Source organism: Myotis daubentonii, chromosome 4, assembly GCF_963259705.1.
Source record: "Myotis daubentonii chromosome 4, mMyoDau2.1, whole genome shotgun sequence".
Classification (NCBI taxonomy): domain Eukaryota; kingdom Metazoa; phylum Chordata; class Mammalia; order Chiroptera; family Vespertilionidae; genus Myotis; species Myotis daubentonii.
Window position 1 is genome coordinate 75,617,857 of NC_081843.1, and position 27,094 is coordinate 75,644,950.

At 39.0% G+C, this 27,094-nt stretch overlaps 1 protein-coding gene across 1 annotated transcript in view; it reads right to left on the minus strand.

Annotated features, from left to right (window-relative positions):
- Positions 1-27,094, minus strand: part of IQGAP2 (IQ motif containing GTPase activating protein 2) — a 269,990-nt gene that overhangs the window by 35,039 nt on the left and 207,857 nt on the right. The window contains exons 15-22 of the mRNA XM_059694287.1: positions 24,707-24,874; positions 19,954-20,096; positions 17,980-18,150; positions 11,613-11,696; positions 10,427-10,498; positions 9,687-9,756; positions 5,250-5,458; positions 1,276-1,425 (exon numbers count right to left, since the gene is read on the minus strand). Coding sequence (XP_059550270.1) covers positions 1,276-1,425; positions 5,250-5,458; positions 9,687-9,756; positions 10,427-10,498; positions 11,613-11,696; positions 17,980-18,150; positions 19,954-20,096; positions 24,707-24,874 — 1,067 coding nt within the window. The remainder of the gene's footprint in view (positions 1-1,275; positions 1,426-5,249; positions 5,459-9,686; positions 9,757-10,426; positions 10,499-11,612; positions 11,697-17,979; positions 18,151-19,953; positions 20,097-24,706; positions 24,875-27,094) is intronic.

Here is a 27,094-nt window from a genome sequence, read left to right on the forward strand (position 1 = left end):
CATCACCACTGACAGCAGCTGCCCACACAGAGGAACACCTGACTCTCCAGGAAGAACTGCTGATGCAAGTCTTGTGGGAAAGTTTTCCTGCTGAAGGGGAGGCTTTGTTTACATCTATCACTGTCGCTTACTCAGTTTCCTTTAGCACCTTGTGGTCGGGCAGATAAGCTGAATCAATGGTCAAATAAAACAGCAACTGGTCCACCAGAGTCCAACCATAACCAGTTCAGCTTATCAGCTCACACCTGCACTCTGGAAGCAACGAAGAATCACTGTTCATTCAGATCAGAGGAATGCCATGAAATCAATGAAATAAAAGATACACTATTTCCCTAATCCAAACTCTTTGGCTCTTTGCTCAGAAGAAGGGCAGGTTGATTCTGGTAAACACCTGTTTTTCAGATAATTTTTTCATGGTAAACAGCATCTGCTTATATTATCATCAGATTCATTCCGTTTCTGCAGATAACTGTAGTATAAGATAGTCATGAAGCTAATGGGCTCTGAAAACAAACTACTTGGGTCCCAAAGCCCTTGTTTTACCACTCACTGGCTCTCTCAGTTTTCTCATATGTAATTTAGGAAAAACAACAGCAATTACTTCCTAATGGTTTCTAAGGTTGCAGTAAGAATTGAATGAGATAATGTATGTAAAGAACCTAGAATAGTACTTGGTACTTAGGTTTTCAAAGCATATAAGATTAAACTCTATTCCAGTTTTAGCATGGGGAAAGATCCACTGTAAACCACAAACATAGAACACAGTATCTACCCAAAACTCATCCTATATAATAAAAGCCTAATATGCTAAGTGTCTGGCCATCCGGTTGGACGGTCAACCAATCAAAGCGTAATATGCTAATGATATGCTAAGGCAGCTCAACCGCTTGCTATGACGTGCACTGACCACCAGAGGGCAGACAGTCAACTGGTCGACCAGTTGCTATAATGTGCACTGACCACCAGGGGGCAGACGCTCCGACCGGTAGGTTAGCTTGCTGCTGGGGTCCGGCCAATTGGGACTGAGCGAGATGGGCCAGCAGACCCTGGAGCCCTCCCACGGCCCCTCCCTGGCTGGCCAACCTCGCGTCCATCCCTGGTCCTAATAGTGCATCAGTGGGGTCCCTCAGCCTGGCCTGTGCCCTCTTGGAATCTGGGACCCCTCGGGGGATGTCGGAGAGCCAGTTTCAGCCCGATCCCTCAGGCAGGCCGGGGACCCCACTGGTGCATGAATTCGTGCACCGGGCCTCTAGTAGTGAAATAAAGTGTTCTCACCTGTAAAAGATAAAACAGCTGCTGATATGTTTCTAGTGTTTTTCTCCGCTCCTTACTCAAACTTTTGATTCCTTGGTTGTCAGTGTTATTCAGTATTTGCATTTCTCCACCTTTTTTCTTATTCAGCTTCGTTCTGTGTGAAATTACATCCTGGAAAAAATTTTTATAAAAATATTTTTATACTTTGATACTCTTTACCTCTTCCCATCACATACACCAGACACACCCATAGTTGAAAAGATTAATTTTCCATGTTTCCCTTATGAAGAAACAAGGGAATAGAGAATGTTAAACAAATTAAGGAAATCCAGTTTGCAGGTGAATTTGGCTCTTGTAATATTTATTCTCCAAAGTTTCACTTATTTGCTTTTAAGCGTTAAGGTAGGCACCAAGACAATTCAATAAGGAAAAAATTGTCTTTTCAACAAATGATGGTGGGACAACTGGATGGGCACATTCAAAAGAAAGAAGTCAGACCCCTACTTCATACCATAAGCAAAAACTAACTCAAAAGAGATCAAGTAACTAAATGTAAGAGCTAAAACTATAAAACTCTTGAAAGAAAACCTAGGTATAAGTCTTTGTTACCCTGGATTAGGCCATGGTTTCTTAGGTATGACACCAAAAGCACTAGTGACAAAACAAATAAATTGGAATTCATACAAACTAAAACCTTTGTGCTTCAAAGGACACTATCAATAAAGTAAAAAGACAACCCACAGAATGGGAGAAAATATTTGCAAATCATATATCAAATAAGAGACTTGATCCACAATATATAAAGAACTCTTACATCTCAAAAAAAGCAAAAGACCAAAAACCCCAATCAAAAGTGGACAAAGGATGACAACAGACATTTTCACAAAGAAGATCTACACATAAAGAGATGCTCAATATTAATGATTATCAGGGAAATTAATGCAAATCAATACTATAATGTGATACCACTTCATACTAATTAGAATGGCTACAATGGAAAAGACAGTAACAAATGTTGATATATGGATAAATTGAAAACTCCATACTGTGCTGGTAAAATTGTAAAATATACAGCCACTTAGAAAGACATGTTTACTGTTCCTCAAAAGTTAAACACAGAGTTGTTATATGACCCACTAATTTCACTCTAGGTATATACCAGTGATTTTCAACTGGTGTGCGGCAAGAATTTCCAAAACATGCAGTACCTGACTATTTAGCCAGAAGCACTGACCTTTCCCCCCTTAGACTGTCAAATAAAAAAAAATGACAATAGCCAACACAACCATAGCTATTCCAGTGTGAATGAATCAAAATTATACCTATATTCTGGTCAGATGGGCAAAAAAGATGTTTTTTGGTGTGCTACAGACTTTTAGTAATTATGTGTGCCATGAGATGAAAAAGGTTGAAAATCACTGTATATACCCAAGAGAACTGAAACATATGTCCACACAAAACGTGTACATGAATGCTTTTGGCAGAATTACTCATAATAGTGAAAAAGAAGAAACAACTCAAATGTCCATCAATTGATGGATGGATAAATAAAATGTGGTATATAACAATGAAATGTTATTCATGAAGAAAAAGGAACGAAATATTGATTCATGCTACAACATAGGTGAACTTCAAAAACACTATGCTACATGAAAGAGCTGGTCACAATGGACCACATATTGTGTGAATCCATTAATATGAAATATCCAGAACAGGCACATTTATAGAGACAAAAAGCAGATTATTGGTTGTGTGGCTGGGGAAGGGAATAATAGGTAGTGACAGTGAATGAATATGGGTATTCTTTCTTTTGTTTTTTGAACTGAAATATTATTCACATGCTTTATAAATTCATCCTTTTCAAGTGTACAATTCAGTGGTGTTTAGTACATTCACAACGTTGTGCAACCATCAATACTATCTAATTCCTGAACATTTTCTTTGGGGTTTCTTTATGGGGTGATAAAAATGTTCTAGCATTAGATAGTTGCACAATTTTGTGATAATACTAAATATGACTGACTTTTTCAGACTTCTAGGAGGAATGCAAATTTTAAAAGTATTGTAAGACACATTGTTACTAGGAGAGCTGGAGTTGCTCTATAAGATCTAGTCTACTTCCCTTTACAATCTTTTCTTCTCACTAAACACATGCTCAGTGTTAAAAAAAGATAAAGAAGGTAAGTTTAGTTCTATCATCCAAAGAAAAATCACTTAACTTTTGTTCTTCTGGCTTTTCTGAAATATAAAATATAGTACAATAAATGAAATTGTCCTGTTTTGGGTACTATTTTCCCCCCATTATATTGCGAACTGTTTCCCCTGCCTGCCCTTAAATGTTCTTCAAAAAAATTATTTTTAGGCACTGCATAACATGCATGTTAAACGAATTCTATTTGTGTTAGGTTGTTTCCTCACTGCTTCACCACTATAATCACGCTTCAACTGCACTATTCTGAATGTCATCAACACTAAACATGCTATCACAGTGAGAAGGCTAACGACTATATATTCAATAATCATTAGTTTAACTTCTAATAAGTGTTTGATAAATACTAAGTGTTTGAAAACGCAAGCTGAAAAATTAACTTTATCAATTAGAAATACTTAAAAAAACTTAAAACATTCATGAAGATCTGACAATCTGCTATGATTATATTTCCACAACTACATATTATCCCTACTGTTTTCCGTTTTGTAAGTAAGTCTTTCTTTGGGAAGGTATTTCCTGTTTACAACTTCATGGCTAAAAAAGGCATTCTCCAACAGACCTTCTGGATTATATGACACTTTAAAATGTCATATAAACATTTCATAAGAAAAACAGTATTGCTGATTTTCTGGGTAAAATAATGAAAATAGAGTTAAATGAAGAACATTAAATCTAGTTTCCTTATTTCCTCTTCAACTATTTCATTGTTATCTCGATGAGCCTGTAGCTCCCATGGCTGCTTGCCTCCCACTTTTCCAGAAGCACATATTCGGCCCTGCAGCCGGCTCTCCACCCGCCCCAGGGCAGCCTGCTCAGAGCTTCAGGAAGGTCCTGTCAGTTCTCTGGAAACGAATGCGGCACAGAAGCTGGGACACAGATTTTCACTGTTTCCAGGAGCTCTGACACGGTCCTATTTCACACAGACCCGAAAGCACAGCATTCTTTAGTTAGAGTCTATGACTGGGCAGTTCCACTCAGTAGGGACCATTCTGGAAATGTGTAAAAAAATGTTTTAATAACTTAACGACTGGAAAGCACGATAGGCTTCTAGCAGGTGTGGGTGAGGGATGACAGGTGCCCTGCTGTCCTGCGTAGATCACTGTCCCACATCCGGCATGGCTGGAGTCTGAATGTGCTGCTGGCCAGTCATTCACAGGCAAACATTCTCCGGGCAATTATTGGAGCCTAGAGCCTAACTGTTTGACATATAAGCACAACACACATCCTCCACAATTTTAACGTACACTTAATTTTCTAGGACCATAATTCTACATAAACACTCTGCCTATTCTGAACTTTGCGGAGTTGATGTCCATTTTGGAAAACGAAAGCCTCACCACCCCGTGGGCCAGGCTCCTCTGCTGCTCCCTCTGCGGTTATTCTGGGAAGAGGCCCCAGCCTCCACCCACTTCATCACATCTCCTAACGGCATCGGGCCTGTGTGCTTTCGTTTGGAAATATGTGTGTTAATTGTAAATTACTTTCTTCTTATTTATCTCTGTTACTTATATAAAGGCCTTAGTCTTGTTATGAAGGTACACATGTAAGTAGGTTTAATTTCATAGAATTTTCATTCCCGACTGGTAAAGGAGCCTGACGAAATGCTATAAAGGGGGCAGGAGACTTTCGCAGTCTGAGAACCACTACTCTGTAATGCAAATGGAACTGAACTTTGAGCTACTCATTCTGGATTCCAAATGAGCTCATCTGGACCAGAGTGCTGTGGACCGTACACAGGCATCTCCCTCTTCTGGGAGCCGGCCGTCCCACAACCCCCACCGACCTCCAGTGTGATCCTGTTCTTCACCAGGAGCCCAATCTTGATGTCCATCAGGTTCAGGTCTTTCTCCAGCTGCTGATTGCCCCTGATCTTGGTCACCACTTCTCCCCTCAATCGTGCGACCTCCAGCTCCTCCTGGAAATCCAAGTCACTTTGGTCCAATAGGTGCACAAATTTGCGGATTACCGGTAACGGTGGGTTTTCAGAGCCAACTGCAGGGAGAGGAACAGGCATGTTTTATTGGGGCATGCTTGGGATTACTACCAATAGGAAAGAAACCAGGTCTTTAAACAAAGCATTACCAGAAAAATACAGCAATGGAATGACTTGGGCTTTGGAATGAATTGTTCTGTCCCATGTAAAATCCAGACAAGAAAACTGATCATGTAAATAAAAGCACAGCACTGGTAATGTCTGGCCTCATTACTTTCCAGTTACTAACACTCACTTATCAGCCGCCTCTTACACTGTTTCCAGGACTCATGCACTGAGAAGATAGCGCCTTACTGATGAGGAGCCTGGGAAAGAATGTCAGTGTTTAAGTTACCTCGGTTCTGAGGGCCTGTGGCTCAGCCAGATAAGAGATTTGTGCTTTTGCTGCAGGAAGCAGAATGTGGTTTCTCTCAGCCCAAAAGACCTCTGGAAGGAGCAAGAACTAGGTGATAGGCGAATTAGAAAAGGCTGATGAAGGGAGAACTAACTCTAAGGCCAAACAGAAGCCACTGGAATGATAAGGAGGATACCGGTTCTACTTGGCAGAAATAACAAGATTTTAATAACTGAAATTTGGTCCTTGTTCTTTCTTCATGGACCAAGGGAAGACACTCAGTGCCTAGGAGACCAGCTTCTCTCTCGCTGACAGAGGCATCTATGTAAATTCTAAAGGGCCTTTCCCTTCATGCTTCGAATGTTAATTATGCTGGCACAGACTTCTTAAAAAGCATATTTCTTAAGGTGTTCAGTGAGATCTTGGTAAACTGTGAGAATAAACTCTGGGCCTTCAATGATGATTGCCAGTCCAGCCCAGTCATGGCAACCTCAACAGCCATCCTCTCCTTTACATGGAAGGCCCTAGCCCATCTTTTTTTTTTATGCCCAGCGTGGTTGTGTGGTGTTCTGACACTCAAAAAATAAAAAGCGCTCAACCAACACCACAAACAATTAACAGCATGAACTCGGCATGAACCACCAAACCTAGAGACATCTGGGTTACTATTTCGCCACATTGGATGATCTTTTTTGGAGACGTTACCTTGGATCATGAGGACCTTTGTGAATTTATTTTCCTCTCATTTCTACCAAAGACATTGCTGCTGACAGGACCATTCCCGAGAAAGCCTGCGCCATGCACCAGAACTCATTCATGTGGAGAAACTGAGAGAACTGGGCCATCTCATTCGTGTCTAAAGTCTATCCCTGCTCCTAAGGACTGTGTATCTTTTCATATTCTAATAGGCCAGTTAGAAACAAATATTTTAGCATTACCAATTATTTTGGTTCACATTTAATATTTCTCCAATCAACAGTAGGCTTTTTTGGCATTTTCATACCACCTGTGGTAGTTTAATGTTAGAAAATCAAACACTTTCATGGTCAGCACTTACTGGCTTCACTGCAGTTCTAGCAACTTCCAAGCTTAAATTCATTCAATATCTTTCCAGAGGGAATGGGTGAAAATGGAGGATGACTAAGAAAAGTGGTCTTTTTCGGAACAGAAAAAAATGCCTTAGCTTTGTAAAGATAATTGAGAAAGAAATGTCAATTTACATTTCAGTTACCATGAAACCACCTTATTTGCCAAAGGCCAGAGAAGCTCAGATCTAACTTATTCACTAACATAGTTTTCATCCACCTCTACAGGTTAAATAAAATCACCCAGATTTTTAAACTGGAATTACTTTTGTTTTTGTAATTTAAAAAATGTAAGTAAATGAAAAGCATTACCCACAAAAACATGTTACCTAGAATGAAAATCATCTTGTGTTCATTTGGAGAATTTAATCCTTTCTTTTTCTTTATTGATTAAGGTATTACAAATCTGTCCTTATCCCCCATTGCCCCCCACAACCCCCTGTTCTCCCCCCGCCCCCCCGTGTATGTGTCCATTGGTTATGCTTATATACATGCATACAAGTCCTTTGGTTGATCTCTCCCCCTTACCCCCACCCTCCCCTACCTTCCCTCTGAGGTTTGATGGTCTGACCAATGCTTCTCTGTCTTTGGATCTGTTTTTACTTAAATGGTCTTTCACATGCAAAGGCAAAAACAAGCCCATTTTAGTGTGTAAGGGTTCAGAAAACAAACCCTCTACTTAGACTTCTTGTGAAAAACATTGAAAATACCCACTGAGAGTTGAATCTCATGAATTCAAAGTGGAGAAGTATGCCACTGAAAAGGCTGGCTGACCTACCCTTACTCTGCTTTGCCTACTGGAACTTAGTGGAATAGGCATTATCCAGTAGATTTGGGGGCGGAGCCTGGCCTCTAAAGCTTCCCAAGGCTTTTCCTTAACAAGGACCAGGGAAGATCTTTCTGGAGCCATGTACTTACTCTCATAATTCAGATAGACTTTAGACAATAAAGGGTATTGGCTAAACTACTTACTAGGCACTGTGCCTAGTAAATTTCTAAACAGCTTTTTACTTTCTCCAAAAAAACCCAAATTTAAAAACAAGGCAGAGTTAGAGAAAATACAATGGCCAGTTTCATTACTAAGATACTCAAGCAATGATTTTTTTTTTCTTTTGTCTCTCAAAGCTATTTTTGAATGACCTAAATAAAATATTTATTTCTTTAAAAAATATTTTTTATTGATTTCAGAGAGGAAGGGAGAGGCAGAGAGAGATAGAAACATCAATGATGAGAGAGAAAAATCATTGATCAGCTTGCCTCCTGCATGCCCCACCCTGGGGAATGAGCCTGCAAACTGGGCATGTGCCCTGCCCAGGAATTGAATCATGACCTCCCGGTTCACAGGTTGATGCTCAACCACTGAGCCACGCTGGCGGGGCCTAAGTGAAATATTTAAAAAATTTGGGCAATCCTCATAAATTTATTAACAAGCTATTTTCGACTTAATCTAGGACATGTTCTTAATTTATTGCATGTTCTTGCGATAATTAGAATGTTGAAAATTCAGCACGTAAAGAATAATGTTCACTATGTAAAAACCAATAATGTTCACTATGTAAAAACCAGTGAGAAACATATGTAGAGCTGGAACTGTAAAGAGAGAGCACAAAATGTGATTGCTATTCTTGGGTGATTTTTTATTTTGTTTTGTTTTTTCAAACTTTCTACAAATGCCTTATACTACTACTAGTGACCCTGTGCACAGATTCATGCATACTGAAAGGAAATTAATTAGAAGGTGGCCGGCGGGGTGGGACTGGGCAAGACAGGCTGGACACGCCCTGAAGCCAACCTCCCATGGTCCCTTCCCTGGCCGGCCGCACATGGGGTAGTACCGTGGCTCGAAGGGCTTCTGTGGAGCGACCGGGGTCCCTCTGGCAGGTGGGGTCCCTCGGCCTGGCCTGCGGAGATCGGGCTGAAACCAGCTCTCCGACAGGGGTCCCAGAGTGTGAGAGGGCACTCTGCAAAGTTGCTGTCATACAGGGTGTGGAACCCAAATGCAAGTGTGCAGTAAACCAGAGTTGGGGCCAACAGTGCCCCAGCAACAACATAACCTACGGTCAAAGGTGGAATCGCGTGGCCCCATGAGGAATCGGGCTCCCTCCTCTCTGGTTTCGGGTGCGGTACGTCACCCAAAAACCGCCACTGCCAAGTCACTGAAGCTCGGTAGCTCCTGCATTGAGTGTCTGCCCCTTGGGGGTCAGTGTGTGTCATAGTGGCCGGTCAGATGGTGGAAGGGACACTTAGCAAATTAGCCTTTTATATATATAGATAAGAAAAGCTATTTTAAAAACCATAGCTACTGTGAAAAGTCCAGAACAAAGTTACAGGAAGATGACTGTAGTTATCTTTGGGAGGTGAGTACATGTCTTTTTCCTTTTTATATGATTTCAAAATTTTCTTATAGGGATATGTTTTACTCTTATAGTGAGGAGGGAAAATCATAGGCCAGCAAATAAATTAAACAGCTGAAATGTAAGCTTATCTTCTGGCTAACTCTTTTGCATTGTATTCTGGATTCCAACTCAAATTTAATATAAAAATATTAGCATTTATGCCAACCCCATTCTTTCTGAAGAAGAAATGACATCCACTCCACTTACCCCTTCCACTTATAATAGGAAACATGTCACCCCACGTTCCCTTGTATACCAGTTCAGAGTCTGGGGCTGAAGGTGACCCAAATCCTCTGGACACAATGGGCATCTCTGTTCTTGGAGCAGTCTCTGAAGTGACTAAGTTGGAAATAATTTGTCCTCCCCTGGCTTATAAGGGATCCATACTTTGTTTCTGGATACTCCCACTTACCCAATGTTTTGTAGTCATCTCTCGCCTTGCTTGCTCTCAGTAGTGACTGTATTTTCACGATTTCACTTTTCTGCAAAAGATTGAGACCGGTCATGGCCTTCCAGAGTTCCATCTACTCCACTATTTTAGGATTCAGAACTATTTAAGAACTGATGGTATTTAAGAATAGACACTATTTAGAAATGATAGTATTTTGATGTAGTGGATTCAATGTTTATTTTTCCACTTTTTTTGAATGAAGGGTCAGATAAAGTCAGCTGAAAGTATAAACAAGATTGTACGGGGACTGTTCAAGAGCTCTAAAAAGGGAAAATAATTTTACCACCAAACCTAGATGGTCCAATGCATGTTCACCTGGCTCTTCTGTAAAGATCTTGAAAGAATTCCTCCTGTGGGCTTCTCTCTAATTTAATCAGTTACCAGGTAGAAAAACTGTTCTAGTGATGTTGGAAAAGATTCCATTAGGATCTTTTCTCTTAGCGCAACTAGCCCACATCAGTTTGCTCTCTTCTGTTTTTCCTAACCAGTCTGGTGGGTGAAGGCTCACTCTGAACTTGAGTTCTGAATAAAAACTCTTATGTCTCCAAATATTATCACATTGTGTTCTAAGACCTATTTTTTTTTTTTGGTCCTAGTATTCATTCCCACCATTTAACAAAAATCATTCAAGGCTAACATGAAACAAAGCTTCGTTTAGTTCATGCTCAGCCGGGATAAAAATGTACATGCACGTCTCTTACATGATCTCTGAAATACTGCAGCCGTGAAAGGTAATTCCTCCGTGCTCTGGTCATCCGGTACCAGGACTGAATCTAAAAATACGTTAAACAGAGAAATCAAAGAACTTTAATGTCTTTCTATGCAGTCTCTCTAAAAAAAATAATATTTATACTTTATTTGGTAAAAAAGTAAAAATTAGCAGCCTGCCACATAATAAACACCTAAAGCCTGATGTTCATCTCCTACTTCTTTCACTGCTTCTTCTCTTAAGGGCTGAAAACATTTTACACTTTATGGTACGGAACGTAAGGTAGCCTTGTGCTATTTTGTTTTCATTCCCATAAATGAAAAGCATGTTGCTGAAAGTTGTAGTGGGTCAGGGAATCAAATGAAACTAAGTTCAGGGTTTCTTCCAACATTTCTTAAATATATCCAATATACCTGAAGTCTTTACAGAGAAACATTTAACGCGTTCTCATGAGGGACCAACTGTGAACAAGAGTTTTCTGAGCGAGCAGACCTATGCTCCATGGAGAGCACATGAAGGAGCTGCAGCACCATGGATCTAGAAAATGTCATTCTGTGTCCTCACAGTTTAAACTAACCTCATCTGATCCCAGTCTCTCTCCAGCCCCCATTCTGACTTTCACCAGGAGTCCCAAGTTGTCCATCCGTCCACTTCTGCATGGGCCCCTGGTTTCCAGCTCCGAGACAGTGGCCATCACAGTGCCGTTTCCTTTGCTGAGGTCAGAGCAATCACCCTGGTGCAAAGCTGGGTGGGACTGGCTCACCACCCAGATTCAGATCCTAACTTTTGCCTTTACATTCCCATGAAGGTTTCGTATTGTTAAGTTTGAGCATTGTAAATACTATTAGAAAATATGATAAGAGGAACATGAAATAAAGTTGGGTTTCTGCCAGACTTTAAATAATCAATTTGGACTTTCTGGAGAAAGAGCATTTCCCGGTTATTTGCACATCTGACTCTCATAACCACATCAACGACCCGAGCCAGCTATTGTGTTTAATGGACTTGCTTGTAGATGATCAGCTAAGTGAGTAGTGGAGATGGGACTCAAACCCAGGACTTGCTTCTGGCTTCAAGGCTCATACCTACTCCTTCCATAGTCTGTCTTCCACAAGCAAAACTAAACAGAAGGGAAATGTTTAAGTCAAGCACTTGGTAAGGTAAGAAAGGATGTTTACCTTCACAATAGAGGGAAGATGATCAGCGAATGTCTGCCGCCTGCTGACATATGACATCCGTTGTCTATGTCCCCTCCAAAAAGCCTGTGGAAGAGAGTGAGCTACAGAATTAATTATGTGCAACACTTTTCCCGTTTATTTCAGAAAGCACAAGAATAGAGGATTTCTCAAGACACTGAGTGAGAATGCTGTCGGGACCCTTCCCCCCGAAATCGCATCTGAACACTATCTCTGGGGTGGACATTAAACTGAGCAGAGAGCACCAGCTCACAGGTGAGGCTTATCCCAAGCTTGAGAGGCCCAGTGTCCCATCCAAAAGCTTAATTTTACCAAGGCCCTGGGTGACAAGAAGTAGTAAAAAATTGGAGTTACCCCAAAACATACAAAGAGATTAACTGCGTGCTGGTATTTTTTTTTTTAGTAACAATATAGATGCTTCAAAATAATGACTAATAAATATCTGAATCCAACAAGTGACCACTGTGGCCCAGACTGGACAGGAAGATGCTCTCCTAACTTGAGACTCTGGATCCCTGAAAACAGGAGGGCTGAGATGGGACAGGCATTATTTCATCTATTCCTGCACCAAGTGTACTGGTGCTCCAGCAACAGAGCTTTACTAGGTTATCAGCATTAAAGATAATTTTTACAGGAAACATTTAAAAAGAGCTGGACACAAACTGAGATCTGTAGAAGGATCAAATCCACAGCTGTTCAACTCCAAGTTTATTCCAGGCCATTTGTGAGTTTCTTTTTATTGATGCATACCCTTGTAACTCACTCCAATTCTCTGATTTTTCAAATTAGAAATGAAATACAAGTTTCTTGTTAAAAAGGACAAATAGAAACATTATACGATTTGTATAAAAAAATAGGTTGCATATATCAATCTATCTCATTCTTCTAAAAATACATGTGGAATTTATTATCACTTAAAAAATAATATACGTTTTTGTAATAATTCAAAACAAAATAGTCAGGACGGAATAAAAATGATTAACTGAGTACCAGCTCCAGACTTCCCCTCCCAATGCAAATCCCTAGAAATGACACATGTGGCTTAAAAAACCCCCTAATTCTGAAATAATTAGACTCATAGGAAGCTGCAAAAATCATACATTGAGTTCTATGTCTTATGTGAGTCCCTTCACCCAGTTTCCCTCAATGGTAACATCTTTTCAGGACATCTACCATAATGCTAAAAAATGAGAAGGCATATGGATCTGAAACCAAGAGGGATCCTGGAAGAGAAAAGGCAGCTGGCATTGGACTGAAAGGAGGAATCACAGAACAAAATTCTACGAAAATGTGGGAACATCTACAAAACATGTTGGATGGTACTAAGCTTGAAAAAGCCTTGGACTACAGTCAGAATAATTTTGGGGAAGTTATCACCTTATCTACTTGCCAAGCAGTGAACACAAAAGCGTAGGTGGGAGAGGGGAATTAGGAAAAGCACAAGAGTGTAGAGCCTTTTTCGAGCGAATTGAGCAATATAAATGTAAAGTTATTTAGCTTTCTATCTAGCGTTTCTAATTTTCAATTTATCTAGCCTAAGGAAATACAAGCACCTGTGTAGAGTAAATATAAGAATTTTTGTTGCACTGTTTGTTAAAACAGATATATGAATAAAGCAGAATGTTTACAAATAGAGGAACAATTAGATACACTGTGATTGCACTCATACTCAGGGATGTTACATGACAGTTAAGAATGAGGGAGAGTCTTATATATTGACTGTGAAAATGTTCTGTATCGTGAGGAATAGCAAAATCTCCAACATAAGCCAAAGAGGAAATTGTACCTCACCATACACACTATGATACGACATGTTGACAAAAAGGAAAACATAAAGCAATAGTACATATTTCTATGCAAACAATCCGTACTCAATGCCTAGAAGATCTATTAGGATAAACAACAAGCACAGAGAAAGGGCATGAAGTAAAACGTGCCTATGTACCTACCCTTACTTCGATCCGGCTATTTTCTAAAGGAATTCCCAATTTTTATGTACCCTTTGAAATAGGTAAAGCATATATGCATACATATACACTCTATTGTTGAACACAAAACTATAAACATATAAGTATGTATATATGTCTATGTATCCTTTATTTCTGACAACATGGGATCCAATCTTATGCCAAGGTTTGCTTTATTTTCCCTCTAAATTACATATAGCATTTATATTATTTCATATAAAAACACAGATCCCATTATCTTTTAATGACCACACAGTACTCCATAGTATAGTTTTACTATGACTTAATAATATCTCTGTTGGTAGGCATTAAGTTATCTTTTTTTTTCCCAGTAAATAACCTAGTACACACATTATTGTGCATTTTTATAAATGTTTCCATCAAGAGATTAATACAAAGAGCAGTGGTTCTCAACCTTCTGGCCCTTTAAATACAGTTCCTCATGTTGTGACCCCCCCAACCATAAAATTATTTTTGTTGCTACTTCATACCTGTAATTTTACTACTGTTATGAATCATAATGTAAATATCTGATATGCAGGATGGTCTTAGGCGACCCCTGTGAGAGGGTCGTTCGACCCCCGAAGGGATCTCGACCCACAGGTTGACAACCGCTGACATAGAGGATTACTGTGCCAATAGTTGATAAGTTAAAACTGATAGTTACTGTCAGGTTGCCTTACAAAGAGTGTATGATAGAGACCTCTTTCTCAAAGGTCTCACTGAACAGGTATATATAAGAAAAAAAAAAAGATTGATGATATCCAAACTGATGGATGAAAACTGCTGCCTCATTTTTATTTATATCTTGGCCTCTGACAAAGTGTGGAAAACTTACCTGACTTCACATACATTTACGTTCCCCCATTTATAATACAATTGTCTTAAATATTTCCTCCAGCCTGGCTGAGTGTGGCTCAGTGGTTGAGCATCGACCTATGAACCAGGAGGTTACTGTTTAATTCCCGGTCAGGGGACATGCCCAGGTTGTGGGCTTGATCCCCAGTGGGGGGTGTGCAGGAGGCAGCCGATCAATGATTCTCTCTCATCATTGATGTTTCTCTCTCTCCCTCTCCCTTCCTCGCTGAAATCAATAAAAATATATTTAAAAATATTTCCTCCACATATTTAGAATCATATTTGACTGTGCTATAATTTCTGCTTTAACTGTTTAACATAATTTTAAAAATTCAATAAGAAAAGGAAAATATATTTCCCATATTTTTACTCTTTTGGTTGTTCTTTTTTCTTTTCTGGTGTTCCAAAATTTCATTGCTTATCATTTCCTTGTTTGTTTAAAGAACTTTCTTAGCCATTCTCATAGAGCAGGTATGCTGGTAACAAGTTCTTTTAGTTTTCCTTCATCTGAGAACACCTTGATTTCCCCTTCATTCCTAAAGGATATTTTTGCTGGGTAACACATTCTCTGGTGATAGCTCTTTCCTTTCAGCACTTAAAATGTATGTTGTGATTCTTTCTCCTGGTGCGTTTAGGTTGCTATAAAAAAATCTGCCATGCCCTGGCCGTCATGGCTCAGTGGTTAGAGTGTCCACCTGCACACTAGGGGTCTCAGGTTTAATTCTCAATCAGGTACATGCATGGGTTGATTTCCAGTAGGGGGCATGCAGGAGGCAGCTGATTGGATGTTTCTTTCTATCCTTCTCCCTTCCTCTCTCTCTAAAATAACAAAAACACATTTTAAAAAAGCTATACAAAAAATACAATCAATAACATATAGCTAAATTAGAATGGAATTTAAAAATATAAATGTAGTAATCCACAGGTAAGCAGAAAAAAGAAAACAGAAAAAAAAACCAAAAAGCCAGAGCAATTATGCATACATTAGAACAGGGGGAAATTTTCAAATCACTAATCTCAGGTTCCACCTCAAGAACTAGAAAAACAGAGTAAAATAAACCCAAAGCAAATAGATGGAAAATAGAATAAAAACAATAGCAGAAACCAATGACATTGAAATCAGCTATGTAAAGAATGTCAATGAAACAAAGATCTAGTTTTTTTTAAAAAGACCTATAAAATCGACAAACCTCTTGTAAGAATGAAAAGACAAAAAGAAGACACGAGAGTAAAATCATAAGCAATCTTACCAATGAATATGGAAACAAAAATCTTAAAACATTAGTAAAGTATTATATAAATTCTATGTACTTTTATATATACACACATATAATGCAAGTAGGAATGTGTTTGAAAACAGATGCACAAAGCTGTGTTTGCACAAAGATTTATAAATAAAAAGCCTAGCCATGAATTAATCAATTAAAATAAAAAACAAATAATCTCAATAGGTGTAAAACACTTTTGATACAATTCATATCCCCTTTTCAATTTAAATAGAAATTAATCAAACTAAAAATAAATGGATACTCTTAACCTTAACTTAATCTTCAGAAAAATACTATCTCACAAAAATCATACTATATTTAATGGTAAAATGGAAGAGCTACTCCCTTTAAAATCAGAATGAGACAAAAATGTCCATTATTTAAAAAACAAAAGAAAAAAAACCCAAAATGGCTATATAGATTCTTCTTGACTTTCCATGTTTACGTGGACACCTTCTGATTTGTTCCATAAGCACTTGAGATAAAGATTAGCTACTGATGATATGTATTCTCTGTACCACTATTCAGTTTCTTGGGAGGAGACTGGGGGCGGGAGGGTGGTAGAGCTGGAGTGTCCTTTCCTCAGCCTGGGAGCTTCCTCTCTGAATTTGTGAAGACTACTGCGTCTGGGGCTGATTCAGCCAGCTGGCAATGTTGAGCTGCTCTGTGGAGGGAAGTCTTTAGATTTCATTCAGATCATTTCCCCTAATTCAGGGTCAATCAGCCACTTTGGCAAGAAATGAGATAAGCATGATCCCCTGTGGTTCATGGTCCGTTGGTTTTGTGGGTTAGCAGGTTTCTGTTGACTACACATTCATCTCCAGTCTATAGCTTGCCTTTAGACCTCATCCCTTCCTTGTTAGAAAACTGTCAGAGAAGTGAAGAAAGGGCATGGCAGGGCATAGTTCGCTGGCTTCAATTCTGCTGCCTCGGCTGAGGTGGAGGAAAAAGGCTCCAAATAATTGTTTCTGTCCTCCTCCAGCCCTTTCGTGACTTTAGCCCTGAGTCCTAATATCAGATGGATTTTACATGGAGGGCTCCTCAGAATCTCTTCCAACTGCAACACTGCTTCATGCCCCAAGACTGGAGAGCTTAGGGCTGGTCCAAATTGTGTCACATCAGCCGACACTCTGAATTTTGTATGAAAGTAGAGCCTTAGCATCAGTTTAGATGATTCTCTTTTTATGCTTTTGTTCACTTCCTATGTGTTTTGCCTGCCATTTGTTTAAAGAAGGAAAAACTGAAAAACGTATTGAAAAATAAGAAAACTCCTTTGGAGTATCAGGTTTACAGGAGAAATTGCTTTTAAAAAATTAATCATTTCTGCCTTCTGATATCTTATGCTCTGACAAATTCACACATTCGAGCACCTATCATATGCAAGACACTAGAATACAAGTTTTAAAGACTCATTTTCTGTCCTGAATGATATTATAGTTAGGTGGGGGAAGCAGATAGGTACACCAATGGTCACACAAAAGAAGCTCAACGAAAAACTTTCAAGTTAGGAAATGTCATAGTTATTGGCCAAAGCAAAAATTCATCAAACTCTGCCCATCAATAACAGTATCACTTTGGATGCAACAAAAAGGACAAGCACACAGCCTTTTGGAAGCCAGCATGGTGGCTGGTAGAAGGTGCAGGGGAATACAGAGGAGAAACATCTACATCTGCAAGGTCCTCTCTGGCCAACCAGCAAGTCCTGACAAGTCATGCAAGGGTAAGAACAACTCACAATAAACAGGTTGGACTAAGGATTTTCCTGCAGACCTAAAGGAAGAATGACAGATTATATAAGGGAGAGGGCACACTTGGAGATGCTAAATCTATTTCATTAGTTCTGTTTTTTTCAGATGCCACTCAACATCCATTAACCACTAAAAAAACCAATTCATCAGGAAACCGAGACAGCAAAGTCGGTGACACAAGGAGATCCAGCTGTTAAGGGAAACAGGATTTCAAATCTGATCTGAGGTTTGCTCTGGCCCTGACTAGGCTGGTGGCAGGTGGACCTGTGGGATCCACGGGGCCCCCGAATACTCTCTCGAAAACCACAGGTGAGAAGTCATTCAACATCCTTCCCATCCTGGAGCCTTCAGAAAACAGCCTTGGGGGCACTGGTTAAGGAAAAAAATCTGAAGTCAGAAGTCAGATTTGTTTATTAGAATGCTGGCAGTCGATTGTCCTATTATCAAAGAAAACATTTCTCAGGGGACAGAACAGTTTGCTGTAACTAGTGGCAGGTGAGTCACATACCTGTATTTTGACCACATGCTCTTCTTGTTCATACAAAAATGATTTCCTAGCTTCATACTCTTTCCTAAGGAGGGCTCCTGAGCGTGTGTGTTGAAGGCGAAGGAGGAAATCCTCGGGAGCAGACCACATCTTCTCACGAATGTAACCTGTTGTGACTTCCTCAACAATGTCCTGGCAAGAGACATTTCTTATGGTTACTCCTCACACATCAAGTGAAAGAAGCATACAGAACAGCTGCTGGACATTTTATGTTTCAGAAAATGATACGGATAGCTCTTTCTGGCTTGGTGTACAAACAGATCTGACCAGAGCCGAGGGATGAGCTGGCGTAGCTTCTTTCTAGCAACATGATTTTGGAATCCTCTAAACGTTGTGTTGAGTTGGCATGAGAACGTGGTTGAATGATCGCAGGATTTGGAGGTGGAGATGTACCGATGACGCTGGCCCTTGCTAGCTGTGAGGCCTGAGCTCCACAGAGTATAAAAGGGACAGGGAAGGTTACAGTAAGCATATGCACCTCTCCTCTCTCCCTCAAGCTGCCAAGGAAAGGACGGCAGTGCCCACCAGGTCCGTAGGCTTCTCTGCTGCCTTTCTCCACCAGGACAGAGAAGACAGGCCCTTGCAATGACTTGAGGAAATCTCAAATTTGAGGGAAAATAAAAGACTGGGTGTCAGAAGGAAAGACAAGCCCCATTATGGGCAGACAGGAAAAACCTAGATGAATGAGAAAAAAGGAAGAAGGAGGAAGATGAGAAGTCTTTATGTGGACTGTGACTGGCTGTACTTTTATGTTCTCTGAGAGACGCAAGCAGAGACTGGACTCACTTCCTGGCTGATGCCTCTTATTCAGTGTGATTGAAATCAATGGGTGCTCAATTTAAAATAATTGAAAGTGAAATCATATAAAAGATGCATAAATACCTTTAAGGGAAGACATATATGCACGCTGATTGAATAAAATTAGTAATTAAATGTATGGTGTAGGCCCTCATTTTTTAATAATCCTAACAGACTGATGCTCAATTTCACAAAGGTAAGCCCAGGGTGTCTCTGGATGCCACATGTCCAGTTTTCAGCTCTGAATTTTAACCCTTCGATGCTGCTTCTTCACAGTTTGATACATCTTCTCATTTATAGCATATGGATTTTAAATATTGCCCACAGTTTATTTTCCCCCCAACAAAGTAGCACTAGTAATTCATTGCCACAATGCCATTTTCCTGTAAATTGTGGGGAACTTTGAACATTTGAAATCAGTTAATAAACTATGTTCTTCACTATCTTCTTGTCAGTCAGGATTTCTGGTGGCCTTGTAGTCCCAGGCCACAGTCTTCTCTGAGTTTTAGTAAATACAGTACTGGTGATTCTGTCCATAGTACTGCTATATTTTTAGTGCTGTGACTTTGAACAATTCTGTAAACTCTACATTTGTGAGATCTACTTATGTTTACAAAATGGAGCTCAATTATTCTCAGTATTTTTCTCTTTAAATATATTACAATGCCTGACTCAAACAGCAATTTTCACATCTTTTAGGAACAGCTTTTGTTCTTAAGTCCAAAGTAATCTTGGTGAACATTCCTTCAAGAGTATTTCCCTCCAGGAACCATCACTCACTTTTAAAGGATCTTACATAGCTGTGTTGTAGGCTGAGTGGGGGAAAGAAATGACATTTGAATACTGACAACCAAGGAATTATCCCTAATTGGACTTTCATGTCAAGGAACACGTGAAGATTGATTGATTATAAGCCACGAATGCTTTGCTTGATGGTGTTATGCCAACATGGAAAAAATTCTTAAAGTTATTAACCACGCTGCCACTTCCACCTGTAGTTCACAAAGACTTTGCTTTACATCCAGCCTTCAAATAAATCAATTAGTTCCTCCCACCACGTCCATGATTAAAAAATAGAAAAACAAATCACACTTATCTTTATACAGTCTAGTTTTACATCAAACAATAACATCCTACCTTAATTTCTTTTTCCATGAGCCATGATTCTTTACACAAGCAAGGTTTCGGAGTGACCCAGGAACTCTCTTTTGAGTCGACGTTGTAGTAGTAATCATATTTCTCCTGCAGGGTAAGTTTGAGCCATGGACCTTCAGTAGACACTAAAGAAAAAAGTGTGTTACATTCTAGAGAGGAACACTGAACACCATCAGCTTTTTAATGTTGTTTCTTCAATGTGTAATATAACCTAATGAAGATGCTTTTCATCAAGCATTCAGATAGTCAAAGTTAAAATTGTTAGAAACGACTCACTAAAATGGATGAATGCTATGTACGTTAGTAGCAGCTCTCTGCTAAGCCAAGATGAAGGAAAGACTGATGTCTAATGCCAGATTTGGATCCCAAGCTTTCATGAGGATGGTGGGAGTCACAAATGGCCAACAAGAAGGATAAGCAAACCAGGAATGCATCTCAGGTAAATGTGAACAGCATCACAGCAGACAGAGGAGGCCCATGAGCAAGAAAGCCTCCCACAACTTTTATGAGAAGTGACCTGCAAGGACTGTAGCCCATTATTTAGGGAGGGCCAGTGATCTGCATTAAACCAAAGCAGCAGTGACTCATCTTTGCTGACAACTCATCCACGGTACACAATGGCATACGGAAAGTCAGTAAGCAGGGAGAAGGAAAATTCTGGTTCCTCTGACTCACTTTGCTCTATACAACCACACAAAACAAGGGAAAAATGTTGGAAGAACTTAATTTGGGGGTAGGGGTGTACTAGGAAAAAAGCTATGGCAGTCATGGCTTAACTTGGTCAAGAAGGATATCTCCTCTTCACCAATCCATGGGCTACCCTTTCTATTTAGAAATCTGTTTATTTAAATGAACGGTCATGCTTGCTGTCCCAGACCAGAGAGCTAAAAACAACAATAAAAATAAAAAAGCTCTGACCTAGACCAAGCTAAACCAACTGCTGCCAAGTGAACATTAGACTAAGCAGAGTTAAGGTTAAGGCCCTTTATTATGTGTTGATTCTTAATTTGGCTCTAAGTGGCCCTCAACTGTTCTATTTGTCAATGCTCAGCAAGAGAGACGTGTCTTTTCAAATGGACAGTCAGACAGCTGTTGTATGTTTAGAAGTACTGGTGTCCTCAAAAACATATTGTACAGTCAAATTAGGATGATCACAAGTAATTATTTTTTCAATTACCAGTAGCTGTCAGATCCACAAATGCTTTTCAAGGCAACTCTCTCATTGAGAAGGAAAGAAGGAGTGAAAGTGGTAAAAACAAACGAACACACCCAGATATATTCTCTTATTTGCATAAGAAGTGAGAAGTAAAAAGGCCTTAGTTGGCATTAGAAGACTTGATTTGGGTTGGGATGGTCTCAGTGGATAATAGGAAAATAGAATTGTTATCATTTTCAAATTAAGTTTGAATTTACAGTCAGAGAAGAGGCAGAAGAGGGTGACTCCAGTCCATGGTCCAAGTATTTTTCCTAAGAAATGTAGTTGGCTTGTTACTAAGAGAAAAGACTAATTATGAACCTTGGAGAAAACCATAAAAAAGAAAGATTCCAGTTAGTTAAGAGGTGGTAGCAATCTAAAAGGACGTATACTTCCTAGATGCCTTCTAGACCAAAATTATACTTCTATATAAGAGCTAAACTGAATTATAAGGCTCGGTGATCCACTTAGGAGTGGTCACTTCAGTTTGGGAAAGAACACACATCCTAGAACCAGAGGTGAAAGAGATTAAGAATCACCCTGATCACCCCCGATCCAAACAATGTTCATAGGTTTATCTGGTGTTGAAAGTCAGTCTTCAATTGCCTAGACAGTGTCTCCTCGTCCTTCTAGAACAGGAGTTGGAAAACTTTTCCTATACAGGGCTAGAGTGTAAATATTTTCAGCTTTGTGGGTTCTAGGTCTCTGATACTGGCCAACCCTGCCACTGCAGCATAAGAGCTGCCATAGAAAATACAGAAAGCAATGAGGGTGGCTGGGTTCCGGTAAAACTTGATTTACAGATAGGTGGTAGCCAAGGAATCCACTAAAAAATTATTAGAATAAATGAGTTCAGCAAGGTTGTGTAAGATCAAAATACAAAAATCAACTGTATGAAAATGTGTCCATGTAAAACTGTGTACACAAATGTTCTCAGAAGCATTTTTCAGAATAGCCAAAAGTGGGAGGTGAAAAATCCAAATTCCATTCATCGATGAACGGATAAACAAAATGTTGCATATCCTATACAATGGAATATTATCAGCCACAAAAAGGAACGAAGAACTGATATATGCTACTACATGGATAAGCTTTGAAAACAGTATGTTAAGTGAAAGAAACCAGACAGTATGATTCCATTTATATAAAATGTCCAGAACAAGCAAAACCATAGAGATAAAAAGTAGACTAGTGATTGTCTGGGGCTGAGGGGTGGGGATCAATGGCTAATAGACATGGGGGGGGGGTTGTTTACTGTAATGAAAATGTTCTGGAATTAACTAGTGGTGTTGGCTATACAAGTTTATGAATATAAAAGCCTCTGAAGTGCACACCTTAAAACTGAATTTTATAGTATGTAAATTATATCGCAATAAAAAAATCATTGTATTTCTATATAGTAGTAATAAGCAACTCCAAAATGAAATTAAGAAAAACATTTATAATAGCATCAACATAATTAAATATATAGGGATGGACAAAATTAGGAGTACTGTATAGGAATAAATTTAACAAAAGAAATGCAAGCCTTATACAACACTGAAAACTACAAAACATTGTTGAAAGACTTAAAGAAGACCTAATGTAAAGACGAGACATTGCATGTACATGGATCAGAAGACTTAATATTGTTAAGATGGTAATACTCCTAAAACTGATTTACAGGTTTAATGCAATCCCTAACAAAGTCCCCAAAACTTTTTAAAATTGTTTTGGGGGAAAAAAATGAATCCGAGGTTTTTGAACTGGATACCGTGGGATATTCTGACTCCATTCACCAAAACACAGCAATAGGAAGAGAAAGAGGCAAGTTTAAGGGAGAGAGGATAAACTATTTGGGGCCAGGATGGATTTGAAATTATGATGGGTCATTTCTAGGAACTCAACCCCTGAATTAACAATGTTGTGCAGTTCTTTCCCATGGAGGATAAGGTAGGGGACACTACGGTAACTCCTGATGCAGAGATGTGAAAGGAAGAGAGGGGCTCAAAAGTGACTAGATGCCATGAGAGAGTAGCCACTAGCCCTCCTCACATCTCATTAATAGGAAATTTGCTGAATTGGAGGGTCTAATCTGCAACTGGAAAAATATCAAACTTTAAAAAGTAAGTACACTAATGAACAAAATAAACCGATGAACAGAATAGATCCAGACAGGGACATAAAAGCATGCAAAAGACCGATGAATCTCAAAGGGAAGGGGTGGGGGGCGGGAAAAGATTAAGCAAAGAACTTACATGAATATAAGCATAACCCATGGACACAGACAATAGTGTGGTAGGCCTGAGGTGGGTGCGGGTGAAGGGGAGGTCAATGGATAAAAACGGAGGATATCTGTAATACTTCCAACAATAAAGAGAAATTTAAAAAAATTAATTAAAAAAGGAGAGAGAAAACATATATGATAGAAAAAAATAAAATTAAAGTCTTCAGTCTTGAACCTTAAAATAATAAAGTAAGTACATAGGATACTACTGAACAGACTTTCAGTTGAACTAAAAACATGTTTTCCCGCCCTAACCGGTTTGGCTCAGTGGATAGAGGGTCCGCCTGCGGACTGAAAGGTCCCAGGTTCGATTCTGGTCAAGGGCATGTACCTTGGTTGTGGGCACATCCCCAGTTGGGGGTGTGCAGGAGGCAGCTGATCGATGTTTCTCTCTCATTCATGTTTCTAACTCTCCATTCCTCTCCCTTCCTCTCTTTAAAAAAATCAATAAAATATATTAAAAACAAAAAAACAAACAAAACATGTTTTCCCCTCAAGTTCCACAGTGGTTTCCTAAAGGTAAAAAGTACTATATACCTGACCTATAAGCGGTGGTGCAAATAAACACCAGCTACAGCCAGGAGTTACCTGGATCCTGGATATAGAGGTGCTCAGTAAAAAGCTACTAAAGAAATGACAGATTAACTCTCCAAAATTTATCTCCTTGGGTTTGTCATTTTCTCCTTCTGTCCAAGATGTCATGAAGATGAGTTCCTAAATCTAAAAAATGAATATTAAACTCATGCTCTCAAAAATACTTTCCAGAGCTAACATTTCATGATCTGCCATTGGCTTGAACAGGCATAAATATCTGCCAAGGTTACTGATCTAATGGTTAGCTCTCTAATCCCTTAGAGACCAATTCACTGCGCTTTATTCCATATTTTCAGAATTACTCTTTACCCCTACTAAATATTGTACAATCATGTATCATTTGTGTCAAAAAGGATAGAGAGAAACATTAGTGCAAAACATCAGTTTTACCAATGGAGGAATGAATCAACAAGCGAGACCTATATAAAATCTCCTTAAATACTGTACTTTCTCAAGTCTATAATGCCACCATGTATAGCCACCAAGTTAATTACAGCTTTCTAAAACACAAAAAGGAAAAGAAACATCTAAATAATTCCCTTTGCCATAGATGATAAAAATCATTTTAGAAATGTCAATTTGAAAGCAATATTTGTCTTAAAATTAAGAATATACAATACCACAGAAACTGTCATAATCAAAATGATATTCAGCTTGTGCTAAATGACAAAAATGCTTACCACTTCTCGATTTTTGCTCTTTTGCCTTCGTAAGGGCATCATAGTAGTTGTCAGCACATTCGGGGATTATATCATTTGTATTACCAACAGAAGATTTCAAAACAGAGAAAATATCACTTTTCTTTTCTTTCTCCAAACACTGATTAACATCAACGACCAGTGTAACCCCTGGATAATAATAAAAAAGTATTTCTGTTAAAGTTTATCTTCTACTTACCCTGCAGGCATGTAAAGCTATAATTCCACCTTTTAGGAATACACTGGTATCAAACCTTATTACCCTTTGAGAGTATGAACCACATATGCCCCAAAGACAGTCATCAATTCACCCAACAGTAGGCTGTGAGAGTAAGATCCCAGCCTGGTTTGCGTGGCTCAGTGGTTGAGCATCAACCTATGAACCAGGAGGTCACGGTTCAATTCCCCGTCAGGGCACATACCTGGGTTTCGGGTTTGATCCCTGTGTGGGAGGCAACTGATCAATGTTTCTCCCTCACATCAATTATTTCTCTCTCTCCCTCTCCTTCTCTCTGAAAATCAATGAACATGTCCTAGGTGAAGATTAAAAAAAAAAAAAAAAAGATCCCATGGAAGCATGGTTTATTAAAAATCACAGCATCTCCTGGTTACTCGTGTGTGGTCCTCATTTTGTTCATTGTGATAATCTTTGGTTAATGCAAATCAATAGACACATGTCATTAATTGGTATTTGAGAACTAGCTTTATGAAGACATTTACTTATTTCAGAGTAAGTAAAATTCTATTTAAGCTTTGGAAATACTGATATTCTTCTGTATAGTGCAAGTATACCTCCAAGATTGTCATTAGCAACCAAAAAAAAAAAATGTTCTAGAGAGGCAACAGGCACAGCTAGTCAATATATGCAATGGAGTCCAGAAACTTAATTCTGAAATCAATTTAGACCTATAAAGCATTTTATCACATTTTAAATTTCTGCCTCTTCCTTAAATAAAACCACACTGAACTCTGGGTTGTCTGAAGAAAGTTAGCATGGTGAATTCTTAAATTTTTTTAAAAAGTGTATTGATTTTATATAGAGAGAAATGGAGAGAGAGAGAAGGGAGAGAGAAACTTACTAGTGAATTCATTGGTTGCTTCTTATATGTGCCCTGACCAGAGATCAAACCCACAACCTTGGTGTACTGGGACCAAGAATTTACCATGTTGCTCTGGCTGGATAGTTATTGACCTATCTGGTCAGAGCAACATGGTAGATTCTTTATTATCCACTTTAGTTCCAGGTAAGAATATTCTGTATGCTAAGCCAAATAAGCCAGTCAGAGAAAGATAAGTATCAGATGCTCTTACTCATATGTGGAATCTAATGAACAAAATAAACTGATGAATAAAATAGGTCCAGAGACATAGAAGCATGGAACAGACTGATAAGTTTCAGAGGGAAGGTAGGGTGGGAACTAATTAACCAGGGAACTTATATGCATATATGTATAAGCCATGAACACAGACAATAGAGTGGTGAAGGCTTGGGAGGGGCAGATGTGGAGTAGAGGGGATCAATGAGAAAAACAAACAAACAAAGGAGACATCTGTAATACTTTCAACAATAAAGATTAAAAAAAATATTCTGGCCGAACCAAATGGACTATTATTTTCATAACCTGTAAATGCAGTGAGTTAGAAATGTAGAACAAAAAAATGGAAGAAACTAATTTAAAATACTGTTTAGGTGGAAAATGATCTTGATGAAAAGAGGAGAGAGAGAGATGTTTTCTTTTACTTTTTAAAACACATGCACATCAAACTCTACCATACAAATGCTAAATGGTATATTGTTGTTATCAAATTATGTCCACATGTGTATAGAACTAAAAAGGCTGACAGGGCAAAAAACCACAGAGTTTGACTTGTAGCAGCCTGGAGTCAAAGTCACGCAAATCTGGAGGAGCATGGAAAAAATTAAGGAGAACTTCCGTGGCAGACCCCAACTGTTGCCAAACAAAAGGTATAGCAATATGTTCCTGTGCTGGAGTTAACAGGAATGGGGGAGCTGCCCCCCTCTCCTCTACCCCAGCAAGTCTTTGTAGGATGAGAAAAATGCAGTACTAGTGTCTGAGAAGTTTGTGGTCTGAGAGCAGCAGAAGGAACAAGTAAATGTCAAAGAATTGTTACATGAATTACATCTGATAGTTTCATCCAACCCAGTAAAATGCTGTTTTCCTTGAAAGATGGGTGTTAAAGTCACACATTTCTTGCATATAGTAATGCGCTTTATTATTGAGTAATTATGTTCAAGGAGTAGGTCCATAGTTTAACTTTCCAGCTAACTGAAGCTTACTTTTAATCTTAACAGAACCATTTTCCATGAAAATCTAAAGCCCTGGAGAAAACCCTAACAGAACAGTCTCT